Genomic DNA, 27,515 nt, shown 5'->3' with positions numbered 1-27,515 from the left:
TAGCTGGGTTCCATCTTTCTGGAGGTGCCAAGGAGTTGTTCAGGGTAGTTCTTCATCTCCTCTACGAGTTTCCCTGTGCAGTCACAAGACCTCTTCCCTTCTTGCTCCTTTTCAGCATGGACAGGAGGTTTGGGTTGCAGTAACAGCATGGTGCTGACAGTACTCAGCTCTTAGGTGAGGGCAAGCGAGCTCAACACATGGGCTACAACGGCTACATTGTTGGGACCTTGCAAGATGCTTAGCTGTGCCTCCATTCCCTGGTCACAGGGAAGAGCATTTCCTTCCCTCACCCGCCATTTTTGCCAGCAAAGAGATTTTGAGCACCCTTCCTGATGCAGTCCTTGCTGCAGTAATCTGTTCCTTAATCAACCTGTCAGTTGGGTTATTGCCGTTCATGCTGCATGGGGTCATGCTCAAATGGTCCCACAAGGCTAGATGCAGCTGCTTGCTGGCGTGGCTGCTCCTCACGGTCAGGATTCCACCCACGGGTTTTCCTGTTGCACCTCTCCATGTGCTGCTTTCTGGTGGCTGGCTGGTGCAAGTGCAGGGTCCTGCACCTGGGGAGGTATAACCCCATGCACCAGTACAGACTAAGGGCTGATATGCTGGAGAGCAGCTCTGTGGAGAGGGACCTGGGTGTACTGGTGGACGACAAGTTGACCATGAGCCAGCAGCGTGCCCTGGCTGCCAAGAAGGCCAATGGTGTGCTAGGGTGCATTGAGTGTGGCCAGCAGGTCAAGGGAGGTTGTCTTCTCCCTCTGCTCTGCCCTAGTGAGGCCCCATCTGGAGTACTGTGTCCACTTCTGGGCTCCCCACTTCAAGAAAGATGAGGAGCTACTGGAGAGAGTCCAGCGGAGGGCTACGAGGATGGTGAGGGGATTGGAGCATCTCTCCTACGAGGAGAGGCTGAGGGAGCTGGGCTTGTTCAGCCTGAAGAAGACTTGAGAGGGAATCTTACAAATATAGATCTGTAAGTACCTTAAGGGTGGGTGTCACAAGGACAGAGCCAGACTCTTTTCAGTGGTGCCCAGCAACAGGACGAGGGGCAGTGGGCACAAACTGAAGAATATGAAGTTTCATCTGAACACGAGGAAGAATTTCTTTACTTTGGGGGTGACAGAGCCCTGGCACAGGCTGCCCAGGGAGGTTGTGGAGTCTCCTTCTCTGGAGATATTCAAGACCCGCCTGGACAAGGTGCTGTGCAGCCTGCTGTAGGTGACCCTGCTTCAGCAGGAGGGTTGGACTGGATGATCCACAGAGGTCCCTGCCAACCCCTACCATTCTGTGATTCTGTGATACACACTTGAAGCTCATGTTCTTTATCGTAGGAGATAATGAAGCTTTCATCTGACATCCCAACACTTCTTAATGTAAGGCCCTTTGCAGCATCTTGCAGATTGGACAACCTTTATCTCTTGTGCTGAATTTTTCTGTCCTGATTGTTTCAGTCTGAAAGAAAATACCTGTGAAAACAGCTTAGTAGTTCTTAGGTAGTTAGAAGAAGAAAAGATGTTCTTTGCATTGAAAATTTCTTCACGCCTTTTCTTTGAAATTTAGCAGATGTGTTTTTGTCAGAAATGTGCTTTTTGCCATCCTGGTGAAAATCTGCCCAGATCTGGCTGAGCTTACACGCCTTCGGAAAAAAAAAAAACAAAATTGCTCTTCCCAAATAACAAAGAACTCTTAACATTTTACTGGTCACATCTCCTCTCCAGGAGTCTGTCAGCACTGGGCAGAGACAAGCTTTCTTCCCTTTGCCCCTGGTCTCCGCCCGCAGCAGCGCAGACCGCTGAGGAGAGTCTCGCTTGGCCCCCGAGTCAGAGCACGCTCGGGACAAAAGGAGCATCTGGGTAATTCAGTCGCTAAAATATTGAAGTCTTTGCAGAAGTTAGAGGTGCTTTCATTTTTCGGGATGTTTCCGTTGTTGTGGCAGAGGTGGCTTTAACACAAAATCTGTCTCCTGAAAGATCTGAAGTTTCAGCCCAGCCAAAGCTGGCCAGAATTTTTAGCTTGGGTAAAATAGGGTATTTTCCATTAGCCAGTTGTCTGGAAATGGGATCAATATTTTGGAAGATACTTTCACCATGACTTTTGGGTTGGAACCAGGGCCCAGGACTGGCAAATTTCATCCCACATGTTAAAGCTTGAGAGAGAGAGAAGGAACTAAAAAAAGGCTCTCAGAGGCGTATTGGGCAGTCTTAGCAATAGGTGGTAATACCAGCCTCATCTGTGAAATGTATTGTTGGAAAAAATGTACTGGCTAGGTTGTGTAAGAGTTAGCCCAAGGCTGTGCTAGTGAAGGCTAAAGACTATTGTAATCTATTTTACGCTGGGACTCAATTAAAGTTGAATGAACAGGCTCAGTTCTCTCACTTCCTAATTTCTGATGCCCAAGAGCTCTTCCTCCAGCGACACAATTAATTCGTCGTCACTGTGTGAATGATTTTGTTTTCAAAGGGGAGGTTAGAGAAGAGGAAGAGATGAGAGGTCCTCGGCTTCCGGAGCATCATGTGGTGGAATAGCGAGGGAACTCACAGAAATTACAGTTCTGCAGAGAGAAAAAAATTTGTCCAGCCATGCCTCCCAGTAGCCCAGAGGAAACGGCAAAGAGCTGGGGGGAGAGTCCTGTCCTTCCCGACCGGGGCTTCTGCTGCTTTTTGTTTTGGTGTCTGTCATTGCTGAGCATGGGAACAGATGATGGGACTTTCTCATTGGCTTTCCAAAAAATATCCCCGTCTGAGGTGAAGCATGAAAGATTTCAGCTTCAAAGTTGCAAGTGTATGAAAATAGAGAATGATGGTGAAATCCTGACGGCAACTTAACTGCAATGAGCTTTTCTGCACTTTTACTGTTTTATAATGATAATTTGAGGGTGCTATCTGTTTGCTGGGAAATAGCAGCATAAACCAAGATGCTGAAGTCAGCGTAGTTGTTTCAGGTACACACTGGTGTAACTGAGACTGAAGTTTGGCATTTAGTGTTGTAATGTTTTTAATGGATGTTTCGTTAAGAATTAAACCAAAAATATGTTATTAATAAACAACATTTAATTTAGAACCCAGCTGTTGGGTAAGCAAACAACCACCACACGAGTGTTTCTTTCAAAAACACATTGGTGTCGGCTATCCTTGTATGAATCCAAAGCAGCGCTCCGGACTTTAGGCATCCTGCCAGTGTCATCCTATGGATAACAGTTATGTCTGATAAACAGCTGCCCTGGGCCGTTTGGTGAAGGCTGAATCACAGTCTGAAGAGACAGTGACAACAAGGCCAGGCAAACCTCGGTTTCATTACTCCTTCCACCTACCCAAATAAACACCAGGGAGCTACTCTTGGAGAAGCTGAGAAGCTCAGCAGCCTTATGGGTAGTGAAAGTAGCTCTGCGTGGTACGTCTGAATTGCCTTTTCTGAGCATTGTTGTCCCAAAGAATCATTAAGAGGTAGTCCCACACAGCTTCACACAGCTCTGCAGGATGGGGATCACATGTTCTCATCTATTTTGCAGCCAGAGGGTGGGAACGATTCCTTTGCTTTTGCTTGAAGAGGAGAGGAGAGGCTGGTGGGCAGAGAGTTAACAGACCTACTCACAGGAAGCTGCCGAGCTCCTTGTACATCTCTTGGGTTGTTGCAACGGAAAAATAAACAACTTGGGAAGTCAGGAATTTCCACAGCATCCCAGACTCAGTCCCCAGTGCACGCAGTATCCTGTCCCTGGTGGAGCCAGATGCTTCAGAGGAGGATACGAGCATCCCTGCCGCTCACAATTACGGGATATGAGAAAGGGTAGCTGAATGGGTGGGGCACATTTGAAGACCTTGCAATGAATATTTTGCTTTGCCACAGACCTCTCCCGGGCAGATCTCTCTCCTCACCTCCGGGAAGAGCAGCCGCCAGTTCAGCGTGTCAGCTCGCTAGCCATAGGCCTGGAAACTGCCTCTCTGGCCGTGCGGGGCATGCGTGCCCTGACCTGGGTACTGCTTGCATCTCCCTGGAGTCTGTCCTGAGCCTGCCCTTGCATTCCCTGGTGCCCCCATCTCCTCATGAAGGAGGAATACATTAAGGTTTCTGAGGAGCTGGAGAAACTGCTGCAGGGGTAGGTAGATGAGGTCTTTACCTGTTAGAAAGCACCTTGGACCAGAACTCTATAGGCTAAAGTCAGTGAGAATTAGGCACACGACTAAGTCTTTAAGATAACCCTGCTTTGAGCAGAAGGTTGTGTTAGGTGAGCTCCAGAGGCCCCTTCCTACTTCTTTCTATGAGACCGAGTGCACTGAAACATAGACATGATTATCTCATATTAAAAATACTTTCAGGCTTACATCATTGGCGAAAGCTGGCAAGGTTAGATCCCAAATTAAGCTGGTTCGTAGCGTTTTGTGTAATAAACTCTGTAGCACCATAGCCACCAGAAGGGCTGGCCAGGTTCACTCTGTGTGATAACGAGGGCTATATGCGCACATGAGGAGCATCTTCTTCCCGGAGCCCAGGTCTCAAGGTTGCATCAGGGTGACAAAAGGAGTTGTCCTCTCCAGCATCAGCAGCAGTGGAAGTGACCTAGATAGGCTGGAAAGCTGGGCAGAGAGGAACCTGATGAGGTTCAATAAAGGCAAATGCAGGATCCTGCACCTGGGGAGGAACAACCTCATGCACCAGTACAGGCTTGGGGTGGAGCTGCTGGAGAGCAGCTCTGTGGAGAGGGACCTGGGTGTCCTGGTGGACGACAGGTTAACCATGAGCCAGCAGTGTGCCCTGGCTGCCAAGAAAGCCAATGGGATCCTGGGGTGCATCAAGAAGAGTGTGGCCATCAGGACGAGGGAGGTTCTCCTTCCCCTCTACACTTCCCTGGTGAGGCCCCATCTGGAGTACTGTGTCCAGTTCTGGGCTCCCCAGTTCAAGAAAGATGAAGAGCTACTGGAGAGAGTCCAGCGGAGGGCTACGAGGATGATGAGGGGACTGGAACATCTCTGCTACGAGGAGAGGCTGAGGGACCTGGGCTTGTTCAGCCTGAATAAGAGAAGGGTGCGAGGGGACCTAATAAATGCTTATAAATATCTGAAGGGTGGGTGTCAGGAGGATGGGGCCAAGCTCTTTTCAGTGGTGCCCAGTGACAGGACAAGGGGCAATGGGCACAAACTGAGGCACAGGAAGTTCTGTCTGAACATGAGGAAGAACTTCTTCCCTCTGAGGGTGACGGAGCCCTGGAACAGGCTGCCCAGGGAGGTTGTGGAGTCTCCTTCTCTGGAGATATTCCAGACCCGCCTGGACAAGGTGCAGCCTGCTGTAGGTGACCCTGCTTCGGCAGGAGGGTTGGACTAGATGACCCACAGAGGTCCCTTCCAACCCCTACTATTCTGTGATTCTGTGATTCTGTGAAGGGTTTTCAGGCAGAGCCAATGTGTAGATTTGTATGCGTGCCCGAGTCCTTTTTAGAAGTCTTTTCCCAGATGGGAACTGGTGTGTACCGAGTGGTTTTGAAAATCCAAAGCATATTGAAGGGCCTGAGGTAGAAAGAAAAAAGGAACTAAGCTTTTCTTAAAGTCTTATCGAAACAGCTGGCTGTGAGCCCTTGAAAATGTGGAGTCAGGCTGTTTTGAAGACTGGATCCATAATAAATGGCATTTAAAATATCTCCACTTAAATGTGCTACATATGTCAGTGCTGGGATTTTTCTTCCCCCCCCAAAGTCTGACAAGTCCCTTCATAAAGATCCCTGCGAATTTCTGCACAGAAATGACATTCAGAACCACCACGCTCAAGAACTCCGTTTCTGTTGAGCCACAATATAAAATCGTGGAAATGTGTCTCGAATGGATAGCATTTGAACACTGTCCCTACAGCACATGCACCATTTATCCCCTCCTTTGTGGCGTTTAGGGCCTGTGGTTTTGGAACCAAGTAACAGGACTCACTGTATCTTACCCTGCCTTATTCGTTGCAGACCGCATTTTGTATGCAAGGAAACAACAGACAAAATAGCCTCGGAAAGAAAGGAAGAATGAGATAGTTTCCTAAGTTGTCTTTGCCTGAGTTGGCAGCTGCTCCGCTTCATTCAGCTTTTTGTTCCCCAGTGAGCGCTGTGCGTGTGTAGCAACAATGGGGCGATGCAGTTACACCGCGGGCTCATGGCGGAGTTCCGTCAGATCCATTCATAAACACGGCCTCGGCCGGCGCGCCGAGGAAGCCGGGGCCCCCGAGGAACCGGCTCCGCAGCCGCGGCATCGCCGCCGGAGGAGCTGGCGGGCCGGCCGTAGGGTGTCTGGTCGGAGACTTGCCCCCGGCCGCCGGCGGGGAATCTTTGCTCAGCTCGCACAGCTTTGTGTAACGCAAGCGGGTTGTCACGGCTTTTTCAAAATCCCCTTTTTCTAAATCAAAATTTATTGGAATTACGGCAGGGTGAGCTCACAGCTCTTCACGGTTGCAAAGATCAACTCCAAATCCCAAGTCACGTTGAGCGGGGAGTGCAATTTCAGGCATGGCATCTGCCCCTGGATCACCCTGCCAGTGTTTTGGCTTTACTCTCACTTTTTCCAGTTCTGAAAACATTGTTCTCTCCTGTTGCTATGTGAAATACCCACACGAGCAACAGGAAACCGACAAACGGACTGTTGAAGCAGACAGTGGAACTGAATCTAGAAAGTGCACCGTTGAAAGTGCTGAAAAGACTAAAAAACTGCAGAAAAAAATGTGCCATCTTTCAGATGCTTAATGTTAGTCATCTTCTGTGTTGCATTATTACAATAATGTAGCAACAGTAAGTGGAGAAATGCTAGCATAGATGGATTATTTTTATTTTTTTTTTAAAGTGAGATGTCCTGGTTAGTCTGCACGAAAAGCCCTTTGGAACAGCAAATTACTATTTTCTGTACTTGCGGATGGAAAAAGAGAGACATTGACGCTTATCTGTAATTGACGCTATTTGTTACAGTAGCAAAAATAGACATATTTAGGAGGGAAAATATTTCTGTTTTTAAACTGCGTCCATCAGATGTGAAATCCCGGAGATACAGTAAATGCAGTAAATGGGCATGATATTCCCACAGCAGCCTTTCAGGCTCTTGTTTTGGAGAATGTCGGCGAGCTAAAGGCCAGCGCTCGGCAGACGAAGGCCCCGCTTTGGGAAGGAATCCCTGTTTATGTCAACAGTGAAGCATGTGCTTTGGAGAGGTTTGAATTGGGGCCGAAATGTGAACCAGCGGAGGAATCCAGCCGTCTTTTGTATTCAGGAGTACAGATGACACGTCCCACGCCGGAATTTATGTAAATCCCAGCTCGTGAATGCGTGTCTGATTGCTGCTTTCTGAGATGATCCGGGGAACACTATCGTCAGGCGAGTTATCTCCAGCATCCTTCCCATTGATCCTACCAGGTCCCGCACCCAAAAAAAGTCTCCTGGTTTCCCTTTTGCAATTAGTTTTAAGAAAGAGGAAGAGATCTTTATGGCAGTCATCAGGGGCGTTAGCAGTGATTTGTGAACTAATTAATGTATATGTGGAAAACCAACCACAGAAGTGCCAGGAGGCTTTTGCAGTGTTCCCAGCTTTTGGGACGTTGAGCGCTCAGCAAAGCATCCAGGGTTTGGATCCAGGCTCCTAAATCTGGTGAGGAAACACGGGAGCACCAAGAAGTGTCCAGCAGAGTTGTAGCTTGGTGTTTTGCATCGTTTGTGTCCATATGTTATATATATATATATATTTTATATATATATATATATATATGGCAACAGTCCTACTGTCTTCTGCTGCTATATGGCAACAGTCATACTGTCTTCTGCTGCTGGTTGTAAAGGGGAGTCGGGCAGTGGTTTGGCTTTTGAGAGCCCTTGAGAAATGACCCACTCCGTCGCTTAGCGGGATCGTCCTCAGCCTCGGCGCCGCAAAGGATTTCACGGCTCTGCGTGGCCGTTGGCCCGGGCTCAGCGCAGCTTGGGGGGTGGTGGCAATGCCGGGCGCGCCGATCCCTGCCATCTTCCCCGGGGTTGCCAAGCTGAGCTCTTGGCAGCTGGGTGTTCGTACGTCCCAGGCAGGGCTCTGAGGTGCGGTGTCAGTGGTTTCTGCTGGGTCTGATCAAAGCTGGTCTAACTGGCTCGGGCTGCTGCTGGTGCTGGCCTTACTCTGCGGTTCCTGATGCACAGCACCTCACCGTAAAGCGAAGATTGTGTCAAGGGTTAAGCAGTATATAAAGTTAAGAGAATTAAAATGGAACCTTGTCAAACAATAGTTTTGCAGTCTTTGGTTTCTTTCTTAAATGCTGCCATAATGTATTTTCTCTGGGCACTGCTATTCCCAGTTGAGTGCCATCTTGGATGGGCAAAAAGCTGGGCGGCTGCAAGGCTCAGAGCAGTTTCCAGGTACCCATCAGGAGGCTGGCCGGGGTAAGCTTTCTCATTTCTTCTCCCAGGCAAGGCCAAAACCGAGATGTGAAAGGGGAGGCTAAGAGTCACGACACAAAAGGTGCTGTGTCCCGAGGCACCGCTGAAGAGAGCGGAGCTGAGCTGGTCACTTCGGCACGGCGTGCCTCCCTGCCTGCCGGGGTCGGTGAGCGGCGAAGCTGCGGTGGCTGCCGGCCCGAGGAGCGCACTGCCTGGCTGTGAAGAGAATGTGGTGGTTTAGATCTGTTTTAGAGTGGTCTGTTTTTAGTAGGAGTAGGTGCAGTAAATACACAGCCACAGTCCCCTGATGGTGACAGAAGCTCTGGATTGGTTCAAAACGGGGAAAGAGAGGAAAGATGCATGGCTGAAGCGGGTTAGCTTTGTTGTGACAGCACTCCACTATTGGCACCTGGGAGGAGTGGTCACCTTCTTTGTGGAGAACGTGGTGTACTGGTGCTGAGCTGCTGCGGGATCTGCTGCAGAGACCATTGTCATCTGAGAAGCGCAATCTGTCAGCTTCGGTTTGGACGGATTGCCAAGGAAGACTTGAAAATGGCTAAATAAGTTCTATGGCAGAAACCCAGTCAAAATTACTAGAATATCTATAAAATGTGTTTTCAATACCTTCCCCTTTTGTTTTTTTATATTTAGCAGTGCGGTCATGGTCTTGCAAGCTGGAGAGGATGTCTTGCACGTGCTTAACTCGGCTTTACGCTGGGGACACAGGCTGCTTGGGTCACGGTGAGGTAGTCCTGGAGCTCGGAGCAGTCGGGACTGAAAATCCCAGTAATTACCAGTGCAAAGCGAGAGCCGAGTGAGATGCCTCCCCTAATAGCTTGCCGATGGCGTATTTATAATGGCATTATCAACATCAGTTGAAGACTGGAAGCTGGGGGGGCAGTGTAGGGTATCTGTATTACCAGAGTGTTGAAAAGTTCAAGAAAATGAATGATGTAAAATATTCTGCATGATCTTTCCTAGTGCTTGTGCTTGCTTTCAAGATTGTCATGCAGGGAAATGGAAATCCTCAGCTACTGTTGACCTGAATAAGTAGATCCTGCCGTGGACCTACTGATGCCTCCTTCCAGTTGTTTTCACTGCCAGCATTTCCATCACAGCCACCAGGGTGCTCCCCATCGGACACAGAAAAACGTTGCTTTTCCTTCAAATGCATTTCAAGCGTGCTAGTAAAATCACCCAGGGATGAAAAACTTTCAGAGAAAAAAAAAAAGAAACCCAAAAGTTAATTGCCTTTTTAGTTCTGTACATAGTGAAGTAAAAATAAAACTATGGAATGGAAAGTACCTGAACTATTTTAATCATTAAAACTACTAGACCGTGTAGAAGAATGGGGAAGTTGATCCATGTGACACACACTTAAAAAACTTTATTTATAAAAACAACAAAGGCAATCCTACAATATTCTGAAGGAGTGGCCCAGTCCCTGTATTGCAAAATCTAGGGCCATTACTTTAGTGCATTATAGTGTTCCTTCAAGGAATATTTGCTGAAAATAGTGCAATTCATATTTTTTTCTTTGATATGTTTTTTAAAGCTTGAAGTTTCTCTTGTCAGTGCTATCTAAAGCTTGCAAAAGGAAAGTTCACCAATAAAATATGTACACATGCAGCAAATCCACATGAAACTTGGAGGGCTTAAAAACACTGCATCATGGGGAGGCCAGGCTGTTTGTCCTGACAGGTTTTTTATATTTTTTGGATTGTGTCACTTAGCGTTGAGTTGACAGGAAGCTCCAGTGAAGCGAACAGAAGTGGTAGCCCCATCTGCAAAATAAGCCACTTTCTGTATCACACTATGACAATTTGGCTGATAAGATAAATAATAAATTCATTTCTTTCTCCATTCTCGGGTGAGATGAGCATCCAGCTAGTGTACTTCATACATCTTAAAGCTAGTTGCAGACTGAGACAGTGGTTCAGGTGCGCAGCAAATGTGGTTTTAGGATTTTTCACAGAAGAGACCAAGCATTGTGCTCACACGTTGCGTCGGCCAAGTGTAAACTTCTTCTGCCAATTCCAGTTTATTAAAAAAGCCATCGACAGGTTTAGTTGGCATCTCATCTGGCGCAAAACGCGTTGCTCAAATCTGTGTGCAGCATTCTGACACTGTGCTGTGCCAGGTATCACACGGGAGAGAGTCCAGCGCAGGGCTACGAGGATGATGAGGGGACTGGAGCATCTCTCCTACAAGGAGAGGCTGAGGGAGCTGGGCTTGTTCAGCCTGAAGAAGAGAAGGCTGAGGGGAGACGTAATAAATGTTTATAAGTATCTGAAGGGTGGGTGTCAGGAGGATGGGGCCAGACTCTTTTCAGTGGTGCCCAGCGACAGGACAAGGGGCAACGGGCACAAACTGAAGCAGAGGAAGTTCCATCTGAACATGAGGAAGAACTTCTTCCCTCTGAGGGTGACGGAGCCCTGGAACAGGCTGCCCAGGGAGGTTGTGGAGTCTCCTCCTCTGGAGATGTTCAAGAGCCTCCTGGACGCGGTCCTGTGCAGCCTGCTGTAGGTGACCCTGCTTCGGCAGGGGGGTTGGACTGGGTGACCCACAGAGGTCCCTTCCAACCCTGAACATTCTGTGATTCTGTGATACATATCCTTATCTTAAAAAAAAGCAGCTTCGCCATCAGCAGCAGAAGAGTGGCAACAGATGGAGAAACCTTCTCCTTACCTTCTGCTAAAAGGAAAGAAGCCCTTGAGGTGAGGCGTGCTGCCATCTTGCTTATCTGCCCCAGATCTCGTCACGTGAAAATCCACAGCGCTCGTGTTTTGTTGCGTCTTCAAAGGCGCCTGCCTCGGTCTCTCCCTTCCGAGGCTTCCTGCTCCGCACCGAGCGAGCTCGGGCACTGAAGTTTCCCTTCCCTCGGGGAGCGGGAGGCCGGCAGCCGATGGGCGCGGGGACGGGCTGCCACCCCGTGCTCTGCCTGCCGGGCAGCGCTCGTGGCTTGGGCTGGGCACATCCTCCTCCGTCAGACTCCGGCGGTGATGAGGCCGATGCACCAACCCCGTGTTCGGTAGCTGCATGGGTTTTCTGGTGAACCCTACCCGGGGAGCTTCACAGCGTGGGGTGCTGGGAAGGGCAGCGGGCACTGGCGTGGGATGGAGACGGGGACGCAGCCCAGCACAGGTCTGCCCAGGCACTGGGACGAGCTGGTGTCCTGTCTCCAGGCACTGGAAAGACCAGCATTTTCCGCTGCGGCTTTCCAGCCTGGGTGCTGTCGGAGTGGTCATCTCCTCACTACGCCGATAATACCTGCGTGCCACTGAGCTGACGTGACGTTTCGGGCTCCATGGTTCTGAGCCCCACAGTTACTCACTGGTTGCAGATGACGGTGATGATGCTTCGGCTGTGGCAGTGCAGTGGTGGTACCCATGAGATATCTCTGATCTTCCAAGAGCATCGTTCCTGCTCGCAGAGCATCGGGTTGTGGCACTTGGGGACATGGTTTAGCAGGCATGGGGTTGGTGGTTGGACTTGATCTGAGAGGTCTTTTCCAACCTTTATGATTCTATGATTCTGTGAATTACAAGAATGAGGGAAATCAGAGCACAACCCAGAGGCAGCTACAAGGCCCCATATGGAGTCCTGCATCCAGTTCTGGGCTCCCCAGTTCAAGAAAGATGAGGAGCTACTGGAGAGTCCAGTGGAGGGCTACGAGGATGGTGAGGGGACTGGAGCATCTCTCCTACGAGGAGAGGCTGAGGGAGCTGGGCTTGTTCAGCCTGGAGAAGAGAAGGCTGCGAGGGGACCTAATAAATGCTTATAAATATCTGCAGGGTGGGTGTCAGGAGGATGGGGCCAGACTCTTTTCTGTGGTGTCCAGCGACAGGACAAGGGTCAACGGGCACAAACTGAAGCATAGGAAGTTCCGTCTGAAGATGAGGAAGAACTTCTTCCCTCTGAGGGTGACGGAGCACTGGAACAGGCTGCCCAGGGAGGCTGTGGAGTCTCCTCTGGAGATATTCAAGAGCCTCCTGGACGCGGTCCTGTGCAGCCTGCTGTAGGTGACCCTGCTTCGGCAGGGGGGTTGGACTGGATGACCCACAGAGGTCCCTTCTAACCCCGAACATTCTGTGATTCTGTGTTCTTCGCAGTACATCTGACGCAGGAGTCGTTACAGTGTACGGGCAAGGGCTGGTGCAACCAAGAGCAGTTTGTGGGACTCCCTTGCTGTATTGTGGGCTACACTGGTGCCAGCTGGAGCTCAGGAGCGGAGTGCGGTGCTCCGTGAGACGAGGAGTCTCCAGCCAGTCACCTAAATTCAGTGTTCAGTGCTTCCCAGGCCAGCTTAAAAAAACCTTCTGTGCCCCAGCTTCCTTTGGCATCGTGCTTCATTTGTGTTGAGACTCTGTGGCAGTGGTATGGCACATACATACAATTCCTCCTGTAACCTGGTTTCCAGAGGAGGGAAAGGTGGGTGCCTGGGCTGGTGGGGAACTCCCATGCACCTCTGCAGGGACCCTCCTGTCCTCAGCCGGGCTGGGATGCAAACAGGGATGGCAACAGCCTTCTTCCAAGGCACAGACATCCGTGATCTTAAGGGCTCTGAGTGAAGTTCACCAGACTTAGTAACACCTCTGAGTGTCAGGAGGATGGGGCCAGACCATTTTCAGTGGTGCCCAGCGACAGGACAAGGGGCAATGGGCACAAACTGTAGCACAGTTCCAGCTGAACACGAGGAAGAACTTCTTTATGTTGAGGGTGACGGAGCCCTGGCCCAGGCTGCCCAGGGAGGTTGTGGAGTCTCCTTCTCTGGAGATATTCCAGACCCGCCTGGACAAGGTCCTGTGCAGCCTGCTGTAGGTGACCCTGCTTCGGCAGGGGGGTTGGACTGGGTGACCCACAGAGGTCCCTTCCAACCTCTAGCATTCTGTGATTCTGTGGTTCGTAGACTTTTGCATTAGCACTGTGGTTTGGCTTTGGTCTTCTCATAGGCCGAGGAGACAACAGCTGCTCTAGGTCTGCCTGTGAGGATCTGTCTTGTAGGTCCGGTGCCATGGGAGCTGAACACCAAGCCTTGCATAAGCTTTCCTGAGTGTGAGCAATATGAAGTTTTCTGGGCCGTGTATCTTGGCTAGCGTGCATTTCTTGGGAATATCAGAAAGCATCTGACCTGCCCTCCACGTGCCATGACGAATTCTAATGATACTTACACAGAATCACAGAATGGTTGGGGTTGGAAGGGACCTCCGTGGGTCATCTAGTTCAACCCTCCTGCCGAAGCAGGGTCACCTACAGAGGTTGTAGAGGACCTTGTCCAGGTGGGTCTTGAATATGTCCAGAGAAGGAGACTCCATCACCTCCCTGGGCGTACAACAGTTTGAAACTTCAGTCAAGAGCTGGCTAACGCTGGTGAAACGACCTGCTTTCCTCAACATTTTCCTTGGACACAGCAGCACTTCCTTTGTTGTGGTTTCTCCCCTTCCATGGAGAAGCCAGCCTGAGACAGAGGGAAAAGAACAGCTCGGGTGACTGAGACCAGGGAACGTTGCTAGCAGTGAGAAGCGTTGCTTAGAGTGGAGCTGCGCCGGGGTAGGTGCGGCGCGGCCGCAAGCCGGTCAGCGTGCTCGCAGCTCCTTTTCCAGGGGCAGCCCCGCCGTCCCCGGCTCTCGGGACGAAAGGCGAACGGACACGGGGAAGGCTCGGTCTGCCGGCCGCACGCACGCGGCGTTGCGGCGGAGGTTTTCCATGCCGCCGTGCCCCGTGCTCTGCGTCGCCGTGGCGTTACTCGCCGTGCTGAGGGAACAAACTCCTGAGTCAGACTGCGCGCAGGTAGCCCAGATATTCAGGAGATCTCGACGACGTCTCTAGTAGCCAAGAGAAATGGGCGTTCGTGACCCACCGCGGCTGATTGCGCCCGTCACGAACGTAAATGTCACCAGCGGCCAGATACGCTGCGTTTGACGTGTTTTCCCAGTCTGGCTAGGGTGACAAATTAAACCTCCATACATGAATATTTCCAACTCTCCCGAATCACCTGGTGTTGTGTGGAGGAGGTGGGCGTTGTTGGTCAGAGCCCAGCTCCCCGGCGCGGCAGTCGCATCCCATGCTCGGTTCCCAGGCTGACACAAGCACCTGTGGGACCTCATGGACGTCAGTGCCCAGCTCCGTTCTTCAGCTTCCCCTGCCTGAAAATGGGAATAGCAGGTCTCACCGCCCCTGCCAGATGCTGCCAGGGATCCACTGTAGAACTCCTGCTGTGAAAAACTGCGTTTCTCTATCGCCTGAAGCCTTTGGGAGAGACCCAGCTCTTCTGCAGACTGAGGCTTCAGTGAGTTTACAGCGTTGGTGCCTTTTCCAGTATTGCAGAAGGACTCTACGTGGCTGCTTTTAGAAAAACCCATTTATTGTAGCACCACCTGCCCACCTACACGGTGCCGCACTGAGACTGCCACAGTCCCAGTGCGCTGCACGTAACTGGCGTCATGGCTTGGCTTTTATTTTTCAGTTTCTGTGTTTGTCAATGTTTTTTCACACTTCTTGATTCTTAAATAACCGTATTATCTGGTCTTCCAGCATATTATCAAGAATGTGGAACATCCTGTAATATTTCAATGATCTTTGTCACTGTGTCTGGTTTAAGTGTGGTGAATCCCTCACATTTGTTTATTTATACTTAATGATTTATGTGGGACTCCTAATGTACATGGCTCCCAAATTTGTGTACCTGTACTGTATCCTGCTCTTTCTCCAGATGTTATGTAGCATAATTTGTAATGTGGTGGTCTCCGAGGCTTGGCTGTCCAGTTTTTGACTCACATCTTTTTCCAGTAGCCATCCTTGCTGTAGTATCTTCTGTGAATTATTGCCAGTAACTGTTCCTGGGGCTGCTAAAACAGTCCTGCTCTCTGAGTGAAGGGGTGGGAACGTACCCTACACCTTCTCCTCTTCTGCTGCTGAAATCACTTTTCTTCTCTGGAATGCACTCAGAGAATGGTAACGTGGCTGCGTGTTTGGGGCTGCAGCGTTCTTTCCCCTTGCATGGTTTCTCGCAGATGAACAGATCCTTCTTTTGCCTTTGCCTCGGGGACCCAAATGCATGACTGATAAAAACTCAGCGACAGCCCACTGTGCTTTTTCAGGGACCTCAAAACTTCTTCGCTTTGATTTACCGTCAGTTTGCTTGATGGTAATGCTGAAGTGCCTCTGGCTGCGTAACCTTGGTCTAGCACGTGTTGGTTTGTCAGGAGAAAAATGCAGCTTTTCTGTAGTGAAGACCCACCCAAGTCAGTTAACCCTGCATAGGAGAATGCAAAAATTTGTATACCCTGCCTTTAATTTTTTGCAACACTTCGGGTTCCCACTCAGGAAGACCACGCAAATGAGCAAGGACAGGTAAAATACAAAGATTTGGAAGTTCTAGTAAACGTGGCATTAGCATTGTTCAACCCGGGGAGTTTGTAAAAGGTGATTACCTCTGAAAACGTGAGGTCATTTTCTGTCGCAGCAGATGCTCCTTGGGCATACCAGAATGATGCTCTTCCAACTTCTGCTAGCTCCGTAAGGAAAAAAAACCCTGTCTATCTGTCTCCACTAACTGCTCAATTTGCTTTCTGTCCCCTAGGACTGCCTGAAAGCTTGTCAAGAACAGATCGAGGCGGTGCTAGTAAACAGCCTTCGGCAAGTCCGGCAGCAGCAACAGCAAAGCAATCCTTCTAAGACGGTGGATGAACTGGACCAGGCCAGCACTCCCACAGATGTGAGAGATATCAACCTGTGAGGACGTCGGCACAGAAAGTCACGCTTGCTCCCCCCCAGCCCTTTTATTTTTTTTATTATTTTTAGAGTGATTTTTTTTTTTTAATCTGCTCCCACATAGAATGTATTTAAAGCTCTTTTAGGTAAAAAAAAATACAAAAACTGAATAATGAGAAAAAAAAAAAAAGCGCATTTGGTGCCTGTGATGTTCTACAGAAGGGAATCCCACAGTATATTTGGTAATTGCTATTTGATTATGTATCAGTGATACTACATGCTTATAAAAGCATACAAAGTAGCTAGATAAATGTAAGCCTGCGTTTGTGGGAACAAAGTAGAGTATACTTGTCTGTGTATTATGACCTAGTGCATACACCCCTTTTTTAGTTAAGAAAGGAATCGTGTGTGCGATTTTATGGCTTGACTAGATTGCAAAGCAATAGAATGAGGGGTTTAGGGCAAAGTGGGAAAAGATCCCTGAAGCAATTGAACCATTTTGAATGCAGAAGAGATTTGCTGATCTGTCACCTCTGTTATTAGTCAGAAGTGTTTGTTGGATCTCTGTATGTTAGTTTTGTTTACTCTTGCTGTCTGTGGTAGCTGCTACCTAAGAAAGAAGATGCTTTATTTGCCAGCCAGAAGAGCAGGTGGGTTTTTTTGGTTTGTTTTTTGGGTGTGTTTTTGGTTTTTTTTTTCCAAATTCCTGTCTCCCCTCTTGTCTTTTACTACTTTTCCTTCAGAAATGGTTCATTCTAAACACAGCAGCATCTTTGGCGTAAGGGCAATACCATTCACCCAGCTGTGGGCCAAGCCAAAGTTATCGAGTGTTCACGTTAGATGGGGGAAATGCACCAATTAATTCCGACCAGTCGGCTAATCAGACTGCCTCCGACCTTTGGATTGCAAGATGCGGTGGATCATCTGTGAAAAGCATTACGACGCTAATGCTTCACGTCAGTGTTAACTTTTGGCAGCTCCTTAGCTTGGCCGTAAAGACATTTAAATGATGCTCTGTCCATCTTCCTTTTTAACAATTCCTCACTGTGTTGAAGAAGATGAGATTTGGTCCGATCCCTCTTCTGCCTACCCATCTTCCCCCACCGCCCCCGCACACTTTTTCAGCATTTCATTACCTAGTGATCCACAGTGAGCGTTTTTGTAAACCGTTTCATTCGAAAAGCACTTTGAAAATTGTTCCTAAGGGATTAAATGAGATGGTTTATGACGATTTTGCCAAGAAAAAAAAAAAAAAAAAAGAAAAAAAAAGAGGAAAAAAAAAAAGAAAAAAAGAAAAAGTCACGAAAGCAAAGCATATAGCTTTTTATAGTCAATATTTTCCAGTATCTGGTGTACTTGGGTAGTTGCGGTGTTGCTGGAAATACCAACACCTGCTTCAGATGACATTCCTGTCATGACATTCCGGAGAAAAGCCTGACGATTTGTATTGGTCAGTGTCACAGAAGGATCTTAATACCACCTGCATGCTTATCTATGGACGACGAAAGAAAATTGCTGGTGCAAAAGACACGAGTGGTCAACATCAAGGTGTGTGACTTGGAGTTTTATTGCAAAGGTGTATTCAGTGTACTTGAATTTATTTTTCTGCTTCATCTGTAACGAAGAGGCATTTAGATGGCAAAGGAGGTGGAGCAACTTTTTTTTTTTTTTTTTTTTTGCACAATTGTATTAACAGTTTGCAAATTATACAGTATGAAGCTGTTGGTTGAGATGTTAATGTTTGCCTTTTTGAGACAAAAATCCGGAAAGAACATGCTACTTCGAAGAATATTATATGAATGGACTCAGCCGTATTTGGCTAGATGAGGGTAGAAAATGGAGTAAGATTCTAAAGTTTTGTTGTTTTTTTTGGTTTTTGGGGGTTTTTTGGTTTTGGTTTTGTTTTTTTTTTTTGCGCTGCTAAGAAGCTATGATTTGTTTCATTCTTATTCACATTAACAGTACTTAGCTGTATTGTTTCACTGAGTGTGCTGCTATTTTATAAACATTTTTATAATATATTATTTTACTGCTTAAATTTCAAATCCTGAAGTAGATGGTTAAGTGGAGATATGATGAGTTCTTTGATTTACTGGAAATGCCCTGTACAGTTGTTTTTTTTTTTTTTCTTAATAGCGTGTTCATGATTTTTTTTTATTTTATTTTATTTTATTTTTTCCTCCTTTCTTTTTTTTTTTTTCCTCCCTTCCTTTCTGATCACATCCTGCAAAGATGGTATACTTACCTCAGGTTTACTGGACAAAACAGAAATGGTTCCCATTTTCACAATACCTCACAACGTGACAGTTTGGTTTCTCGTGGGGGCCCGCGCTCCGGCCGCACCGGGGAGAGGTCACAGGCAGCCGGGGCGCTGGCTCCCTTTCGGTCTTCGGTATCCTTTTCATAGTGGAAAAAATGCATTGACTCTCCGCCAGCGGCTTCGCTGGAGCAGGTCCACGTTTCCCAAAAGCGGTGGTTGGGGACAGCCTTGTTCTCGCCGCCGTCACCTCCTGCCTTGATGTTCCACGTCTCGGGAGCACCTGAAGTTCACCGACGGTGCCTCTCCTGGAGGGAAAAAAATAGTTAATTCTGTGGAAGCAAGACCGCGGAGCCGCACGCAGCGTGTGCGGGACAGATCAGCTCACTCTCTGACAGCCCTCCTGCGTTAGCGAGCGGGGCTTGGTGGGGACGCGTGCCGGGGGTCCCCAGATGGCGGGACGGGCTCTCCACGCTGCCCACAGCCAGCGCAGGCTCCGTGGCCGTCATGTCCGTGGGGTTCGTTCCCCTTGGGCTTGACCCCTTTGCTGTGGGTCGAGCGCAGCCTGGAGTAGCATTCAGGGTGCCTGCCCCTGCTCTTCGTCCCATGGGTCCCACATGGGGACCCCCCTCCTGCAGTACAGTCCCCCGGGGCTCAGCAGCGCAGCCGGGGATGGGGGTGAGGGCTCGGCCGGAGGGGCCAGCGCCGTCGGCATCCCCAGTCCCCCGCAGGGACCCAGCTCACCGCCGGGCGTTAGCGTGTCCTCGGCTGCAGTGCCGTGCCCAAAAAACACTGACCTCCTGCTTGCACCCAGAAGCGTACTGTATTTGAAGTCTGGAAAACCTAGAACCTGAGCATTTTCAGAGCAGCATTCAAAATAAAAACACTGCGTAGTACTCCTTTTTAACAGATGTCAAAAAAAAAGGTGCTATTGCAAATGAGGTGTGAGTTTTTTTCCCCTGAACTGCAGAAATCATAAACCTTCCTACTGGTTAATTCAAAGAAAAGACGTCGCTGAGTGTGCCTTCCCAGGTGCCAAAGGGTTGGCAGAACTGCGAGAAGCCTTTCTCAGCGCCCTGTTGGTGGTACTTTGACGATCTTGCCCTCCCTGCCGTTACTGTAGTGTAGAAGCACCTCGTAATCAATTTATTTATATTCCCAACATGCTTGTGAAAGAAAAATACTACTAATCCCATTTCAATGTCGATGATTTATGCTTGAATAATCTGACGGCTCTTAATTACAAACCACCTGGCCACTGGATTTTTTCCACTATGTTTATTACCATGTTCTCATGTACCTCAGAAATCACTCTCGGTTGCACAGTTTCTGTTCTCAAACTTTTTTGGTTTTGGTTTTTTTTTTGTTTTGGTTTTTTTTTTTTTTTTTTGCTTTATCGAGTGTGATGCCATATCAAGTCAACGTTATTATCTCACAATGTGCTCTTTAAGAGGTGTGGATGTTTATATGGTCAGGGGATGCTAGAAAGTGCGGTAGTAGACATGATCAGTGTAAGCAAAAGTATATAGAAAGTATGTGAGGTTGTTTTCGATGGATAAAAACTCTGATACGGTGTAGTCTTGATTACCTTTTAAAAGGTCTTCTTTGTTCAGTGTTGTCATTTTATTAATAACCTGTTGTTTTGACTAGTTAAAAGATGGTTCTAAGAAAAGTGTTTTGGCAGGATTAGGTATGCTGTATGGACAATAAACTCACCTTGACCTAAATTTGCCTGTCTTGGGTTTATTCATCCCAGTGTGAAGATGGAGCAAAAGGAGACATGATTCTAAAGCCTCTTACCTCGGTAGATGGTGTTAGCAGATACATAAAACATGAACTGTTTTCCTCTAAAACGTAGCTTGTTGCAAATTCCACCATGTTTCTTCTGTGAAAACTGTCCCGTGAGATTTCAGGAGAGCAAAGTCCTAAAAATGGTAAGTTACTGGATCGAAACATTGTGTGGAAATCTAATTGAGCTGGTGGAAAAGTTCTTGTAAGTATACAGCGTGCACATTTTTGCAACTAATTGCAATATTCACGCAGTTATTGGTGGCATTTAAACGGCTACTGCAAAAATTCTGTTGATTTGCTTTATGTAAGCCCTGGGCAAACTGAGCGAAAGGAGAGGGCTTTGTGGTGAAGCCAGCGGGAAGAATGGAGCCTCCACGCGCCGAGTCTCCATCCTCAGCCTGCGGCCAGGAGGTGGGATGCTCGCCCTCTGCCTCTCCCACGTCCCCATCTCCTGCTTGCGGATGCTTGCAGTGATGTGACCAACCTCCCGTGTGACGTGCTTGGCCTGACCTCGGGTCTCTCCTTCGCTGCCATCCCATAGCAGTCTTCTACTGCATTCAGGCCGTTGGGCACCCCTGGGGAGAGCAAAGAGGCACCGAAGAATGAAGAAGAGGTATTTGGGCAGACACACTGGGGAAAAAGTAACATCATCGCAAAGTGAGTAATACAGCCAAGAACAGAGAAGAGAAATGAAAACAAACAAAAAAAAAAAGGAAAAAACCCAAGATGTGATGAACAGGGAGAAGGAAAAATACTCAAAAGGGGAAAACGTTGCTAAAATGAAGAAACATTCTAGCAAAAACAAATGAATAGGAACAAATAGAAAAAAAAATCATGGATGGGATAGGAAATACGAACTAAATCGTAAAGTTGTGAGTCAGGAGGTAACAGCCACTTCCAGCCATAATCACACACCTTGGGAGCTGTGGCTTCAGGCAAAGTCTCTTCAGAAGTCCCTGCGAAGCGGCCTGTGAGCCTCCTGCTTCATGGGTTGTCTGCACTTTAAAGCATCACGAGTACTCGTGTTCCTCTGGCCACCGTTTAACAACACAACCAGCAAGGTGCAGCATTTCGCAGGCCTAACTTAGAGCCTATGAACGACTGGAACTTGCGAGGGTTGCTCTTGCACCTTCCATTTGTGGTGTAAAGCTCAAAGGGGTGCTCTCCGGCCTCATTTCGGGTTTCAGGGGATTAATTCCTTTCCCACTATGGTGTCACCAATAGTCCTCTTGGAACTGCAGGGATGTGCTCCGCAGCTTTGTGTTTTAAGAGGTTTTACTAAATCCAGATTTAGCAGAAAAAGGATTTTCTGTTGTCGTTTAAGTCAATCTATGTTTTCAGAAATAGCGGTTATAGAGCGCAGAAGCTAAAATGTAGATTAATTGGACAACAGCCTGTTCCCTTCCTTTAAAGAGCGCTGGCCGAATGCTGAGAAGCCACATACAATAGGGTTAAGTTCCATTATTATGTGGCCTGTGAAACCATTTTGTATTGTCGCCTTCTTACCATCTGCAAACAATTTCTGTCCATCATGACCCTATACGTTACATAAGGACAGCCTGAGGATCTGAAGGAGGGACAACACAGCATAATCATGCTGGAAAACAACTGCATGCTGGACTGACTTCTGTCTTTAAGAAAACCGCGGAGACACAAAGAAGAAAGCTCTAGTGTTGAGATTTCGGAAGAGAAAAACACCACACAATTGCTTGGTGTTTCCAATCTCAGTATACAAGTTAAACTACATTTTTATTTTATATTTCCCCAAATATTTCTGTAGGGACTAGAAATATAGTTTGTCTTTCTAAGTGGGAAATTTTCCCCTCTGTTTCAAATAAGGAATCCTTAATGCTTGTTTCAGCAGTCTTTTCAAACACTTCTATTACAACTGCTGTATTTTTTAATTTGTCCATGAACTATGTAGCCACTCTCCATTCTGTGCAACTCTAAAAAAGAAAAATTCCCTACAAATCTTATGCAACCAGCACAAACAGAACGAAATCCTACCCCTGCTGAAGACAGTGGGAGCTCCGCTGTTGGTTTTTAGTAGGTTTAATAAGTCTCCCACTAACTCCAGTTCATTCTTGCCTCGTACTGTAAATTACCGGTCACATCAACAAATGCGAAGATGATGTAGAGGCAGGCAGAATTTCTGGTAAGACTGGCCAAGTCATTTCCTTCTTTCCAGCAGGAAAAGTCAGGATTTAGCTGCCAGGAGGTATGAGAGGTGTGGAGTCCATCTTCCTCGATACGGTGTTAACCCTTGAACACTCCACCGGTGCCTCATCCTGGTAAAATCAGCGCGCGGGACTCCCCCGGTCACCGCAGCCCCCTGCCTGCAGCCACAGCCCGTCGGTCACCCATGCTCTGCCTGGAAGGATGCATCGTCCAACATACCGTCACGCGAACGTCCCGTGGGTGGCCAGCGGGAGAGGCGAAGGACACCTCGCACACACGGTCAAACACATGGACTGCTTAATGGCAACATAGATGATAAGGTAGAAAAGATGTATTTTAATCTTGCGTTTCATGGAGAAGAAACAGGCCGGGAGAAGAGTATGGCTTTGCTCATGCAGGTGACTCTCTTGCTGATACACTTTCACACCCTCCTGCAGTCACTTGCAGGCATAAACATAGAGTAGTTGCATTTAGTTTTTAGAGAATTATATTAGAGCCTTCTCTGCGCTGTTTGCAAATCGAAGCCAGCCAGCTGGCACGCAGGGAAACAGGCTATGCTCTACTTCTTTGCCCCCCACAGCACACTGAATCATTTCTCCCAATTAAGGGAAAGTTTATTTTAAAAAGACTTTGGGGATCCCTTTAGATCTTTGGAGAAAGCTGGCTGTACCACGTTTACTCTGTACCTCCTTGAAATATTAAAAAAAAATCCCACACACTTTCATTTTTCTTAATATAATGGCATATTTAAAAGGATTCTCAAAGGTGATTAGCATTTCAGCTGTGTGCAGCCACAGGGGCACAGGTACCACGATATTTTTTACACCAAAAAGAGGGCGGTGGCAGCTGATGTCACTGATGATGCTGCCAGGAAACAACAGTGAACCTGGTGGGGGTTTCGGTACGGACACTTGCCGGGGAGAACGTCAGGCCGGTGCTCAGCTGGGCTTCGGGTGCGCTGTGGGGAAGGGCATCCCTCCGTCGTGGACACATTAAATCAAGACCTGTTAGATTTACAGGTTAAGGTGAGTAAAGCTGAGGTAGTTACACTTAGGTATGAGCTCCTTAGGCAATGTGCCTGGCAGGAGGGGCTGCTCTGAGTTCTGCTGCAGCCTGCTAGAGAGAGGTAAAGGAGCCGATGCAAACTACAGTGAGAAAAGAAAAGGAAAATAAAAAGGGCAACATGTCTGTCTCCTTAAATGTCTGTCCTTCTGTGGAAATTGTGTGGTGATAGCCTTGTCTTGCTATTGAGTTTTCTCTAAAAATAAACTGGGATGTTATGTGAGCTCTTCCAAAATGTAACATGGAGAAACTAGAAGAAGAATTAGGACGGAGCGGTGAAGCAGAGAGGGAAAGGTCAGCAGGCTGGCCGCGTTTGGGGCTGCAGCTCCTCAGATTACTTGGTAATGCTTCTTGGAGGAAAAACTCCAGTTCGCCTGGTGGGAAAGCATCCCTGAGGAGCAGCAGATTGACCTTCCTGATGACTGGGGTTTTCAGAGCGTGAACAAAACTGTGAGTGGGACACAACCGGCCGGAGGACGAGGAATGAATTCAGGATTGTTACCCAGCACCTCTGAACAAAAATTTCTCTCTGTTTTTCCAGCTTCCTCGGGTTCAACCTTTTCGCTTCTCCAAGAAGTTTTTTCTGTTTCAATTTCTTCAGGTTTGCTTCTTACACACGACGAAGCGTCAATCTTTCTGGAGTGCCCCATCGGTGTTATTTAGTTTCCCAAGTTTAGGTTACAGAAAACTTGCAACAGAAATGCATAAAATCTGGACGTGGTTGTCCTTGCTGGCTAGCAGCACCAGAGCAGAAGATGAAAGATGTGACCTAAGCCGAGTGGCTCGTTACACCCTGACCGGGAAGCCGGCGGGAGTGGGCTGCCGGGGGACCGACCGCTAGATGACGGTAACGGAGCTCCGACGGGAGCTGCCGGGGGTTCCCCCGCCTCCCGAGGGGCCAAGCGTTGATCCGGACCTCCTCGCTTCTCCCACAGCTCACCCGGGCGCCTTCAGCAACCAGGAAACCTGCGCTTCTGCACTCGGGGCTTTGGGCAAAGCGGTGGCGGCGTTTGCAGGCAGGGTTTCGGCTCAGCGGGACGGTGGCGAGGGGCTGGCTCTGCTCCCTGTTTGCAGCTGGTCTGTCACCATGAAAAACATCTTAAAAATAATAACACTTTAAAATAACCAAACACTTTCCTAGAAAGCGGTTGCGGTAGCTGCCGCCATGGTATTGCACAGCCGCGTTCTCCAGCCTGTCCGGTTCGAGAAGTGGGCGCAGCACAATCTCCGTGTTCGGATTTGATCAAGCCAGGGGTTTCTTCACGTCCCTCAGAGGCATGTTACACAGGGAGAGGAGCACGGGAGGAAAAAACCTGAACAAATTCAGTTTCTGCTGGGCTCGTGTACTTGTAAGAGCAGGAAGCAAGAGCAGATCCCGAAGGACAAGTGGGCTGCAGGGAATACAGCCCAGCCCATGATTTCAGTTCTGCGTTCCTCACAGCCAGCTGCCGTTTCATGGAGAGGAGAGAACTCTCCCCAGATTGATGATGCTGTCTGATGTCAGCGATATGCCATCTGTATGACAATGAATTTCCTACATTCGAGTTTGAAATTTTTATTAGAATAAAATTTTCTCATTCAAAAAATATTTAATTTCCATCTCCACAAAAGCGTTTTCTTCCTAAGTTGACCTCCTCAAAATACTGTTCCTCATCTGATGAGGAACAACGCTCGTGTTAGCAGCTGTGCTCTACACTTTGTTGCAATGGGTCAGCTTAAAACATAGGCTCATGGACACAGACTGACATGACGTGCTACAGCAGATCAGAGAAATTACTGAGGAGAAAGAAATGAAAAATCAGAATTTTAATGCTGAGGAAAAAATGCACACATGCTCTAAAGATGAAGGAGACAGGAGCAAAGATGAGAGGACTAATTAATAGAAAAGGGAAACGTGATCTAGTAGCCAAACCACATGGCTGTAAGTCAGAAGCTGCAGGCCCTTCAAGCTGTTTTCTCACAAACCCAAACTGTGTGACTTCAGACAAAGTCTCTTCAAAACTTTGCCCGGAGGGCAGTCGCTTTTGCAAAGCCACCTGGATCAAACCACGCACTGGGAAGGATACAGACGCTAACGGTGTTGGCTCCAGTTTGTTCCTTGTCCTTCTAAAACACGCTTGAAACACAGAATCACAGAATCACAGAATGGTCGGGGTTGGAAGGGACCTCTGTGGGTCATCCAGTCCAACCCTCCTGCCGAAGCAGGGTCACCTACAGCAGGCTGCAGAGGACCTTGTCCAGGCAGGTCTTGAATATCTCACAGCTGGGGTCTCATCATCGTAGCAAAACACAGTTGTTTTTAATGGTGATACAATGGAAATAAGTCAGCGCCGAGTCATTTGGCACGGGCTCGTTTCGAGCCCAGGCGCGTCACCAGTCCAACCCTTTGAAAACGTCAGTTCTGAGATCGGTGGAGGAGAGGCACTGCAGAAATACAGGGCTGTGCCACACTGCCAGAGCAAGATAAGAAGGGAACGAAACAGACCCACCGTTGCTTTGAATATTTAATTTAGCATCTGTTTTACACCGCTATCAAATGAAACAAATCATGTTTTACTCCTCATTCATAATTCCTTTGGTGTTACAGCACAGAGCAGTTTCAAAGTTAGGTCAGATCCCTGGGCAACCCAGAAGAATGTCTCTGATTTTCAGATAGCATTTATTCCATCCGGTTGTGAAATCCTAAAGGAAATACACTCAGCTGTCCGACCAACTAATATTTTGGTTAATCAGATTGCCTGTTGTAATCCACAAAACTTCAGCCTTCGGAGGGGAAAAGGAGTATTTGCAGCTGCTTCTTGTGTTACTTTGCCCATTTTACCAGCAGTTATTTCGTAATGCTATTATTTAATAACGGCAATTGGGTCATTGCTCTCATTGATTAGAAATCACCATTAGCAAAATAATTAATATACCAACTTTAAATGCTAATTTCTCACTTCTCGTGTGCTATTATAACTCCTTGGATACTTTTGTTCACCCTTAAGTGACTTTCCCATTTCTTTCCTTGCTTTTTGCAACGATAAAATACATATTACCTGTCACTGTATTCTACATCAACAACACAGTGATGACTTGACCAAATTTTCAGATTCACAGAATCACAGAATGTTTGGGGTTGGAAGGGACCTCTGGGGGTCACCCAGTCCAACCCCCCTGCCGAAGCAGGGTCACCTACAGCAGGCTGCACAGGACCTTGTCCAGGCGGGGCTTGAATCTGCCCTAGTGAGGCCCCATCTGGAGTCCTGTGTCCAGTTCTGGGCTCCCCACTTCAAGAAAGATGAGGAGCTACTGGAGAGAGTCCAGCGGAGGGCTACGAGGATGAGGAGGTGACTGGAGCATCTCTCCTATGAGGAAAGGTTGAGGGAGCTGGGCTTGTTCAGCCTGGAGAAGGCTGCGAGGGGACCTTATCAATGCCTATAAATATCTGAAGGGTGGGTGTCAGGAGGATGGGGCCAGACTCTTTTCAGTGGTGCCCAGCAACAGGACAAGGGGCAATGGGCACAAACTGAAGCACAGGAAGTTCCGTCTGAACATGAGGAAGAACTTCTTCCCTCTGAGGGTGACGGAGCCCTGGAACAGGCTGCCCACGGAGGCTGTGGAGTCTCCTTCTCGGGAGATATTCCAGACCCGCCTGGACGCAGTCCTGTGCAGCCTGCTGTAGGTGACCCTGCTTCGGCAGGGGGTTGGACTGGGTGACCCACAGAGGTCCCTTCCAACCCCGACCATTCTGTGATTCTGTGATTCACCCTGGAAAAGACCCTCCAGCGTGAGGCCGACCGTTCACCTGACACCGCCAAGCCCACCTAAAACCACGTCCCTCAGCGCCACGTCCACACGTGTTCCGAACGCCTCCAGCGAGGGTGGCCCCACCACTTCCCCGGGCAGCTGCCCCAGCGCTGGACACCCCTTCCCCTGAGGAAACGTTTCCTCACGTCCCACCTCAGCCTCCCCTGGGGCAACCCGAGCCCGCTTCCTCTCGCCCTACCGCTGGCTACTCGGGAGAAGAGACCGACCCCCCCCCCCCGCAGGCCCCTCGGCCGCCCCTCACGGCCCCGCCGCTCCCCGGAACCTCTCGCAACGGCTGTGCCAAACCGGCGGGGTTTCGGGGCGGGTCGCACCGGGGGGGAGGCGGGGCCATGTGAC

The 27,515-nt window shown here is 48.5% G+C and overlaps 1 protein-coding gene across 1 annotated transcript in view; it reads left to right on the top strand.

Moving 5' to 3' along the window:
- Window positions 1-20,065, top strand: part of CCND2 (cyclin D2) — a 39,661-nt gene extending 19,596 nt beyond the window's left edge. Inside the window, exon 5 of the mRNA XM_075441721.1 lies at window positions 15,951-20,065. Coding sequence (XP_075297836.1) covers window positions 15,951-16,106 — 156 coding nt within the window. The 3' untranslated portion in view covers window positions 16,107-20,065. The remainder of the gene's footprint in view (window positions 1-15,950) is intronic.
- Window positions 20,066-27,515: the final 7,450 nt, after the last annotated feature.

Source organism: Opisthocomus hoazin, chromosome 1 (assembly GCF_030867145.1).
Source record: "Opisthocomus hoazin isolate bOpiHoa1 chromosome 1, bOpiHoa1.hap1, whole genome shotgun sequence".
Taxonomy (NCBI): domain Eukaryota; kingdom Metazoa; phylum Chordata; class Aves; order Opisthocomiformes; family Opisthocomidae; genus Opisthocomus; species Opisthocomus hoazin.
Note: the sequence above shows the minus strand (reverse complement) of the source record. Positions and strands in the feature narration are given on the sequence as shown.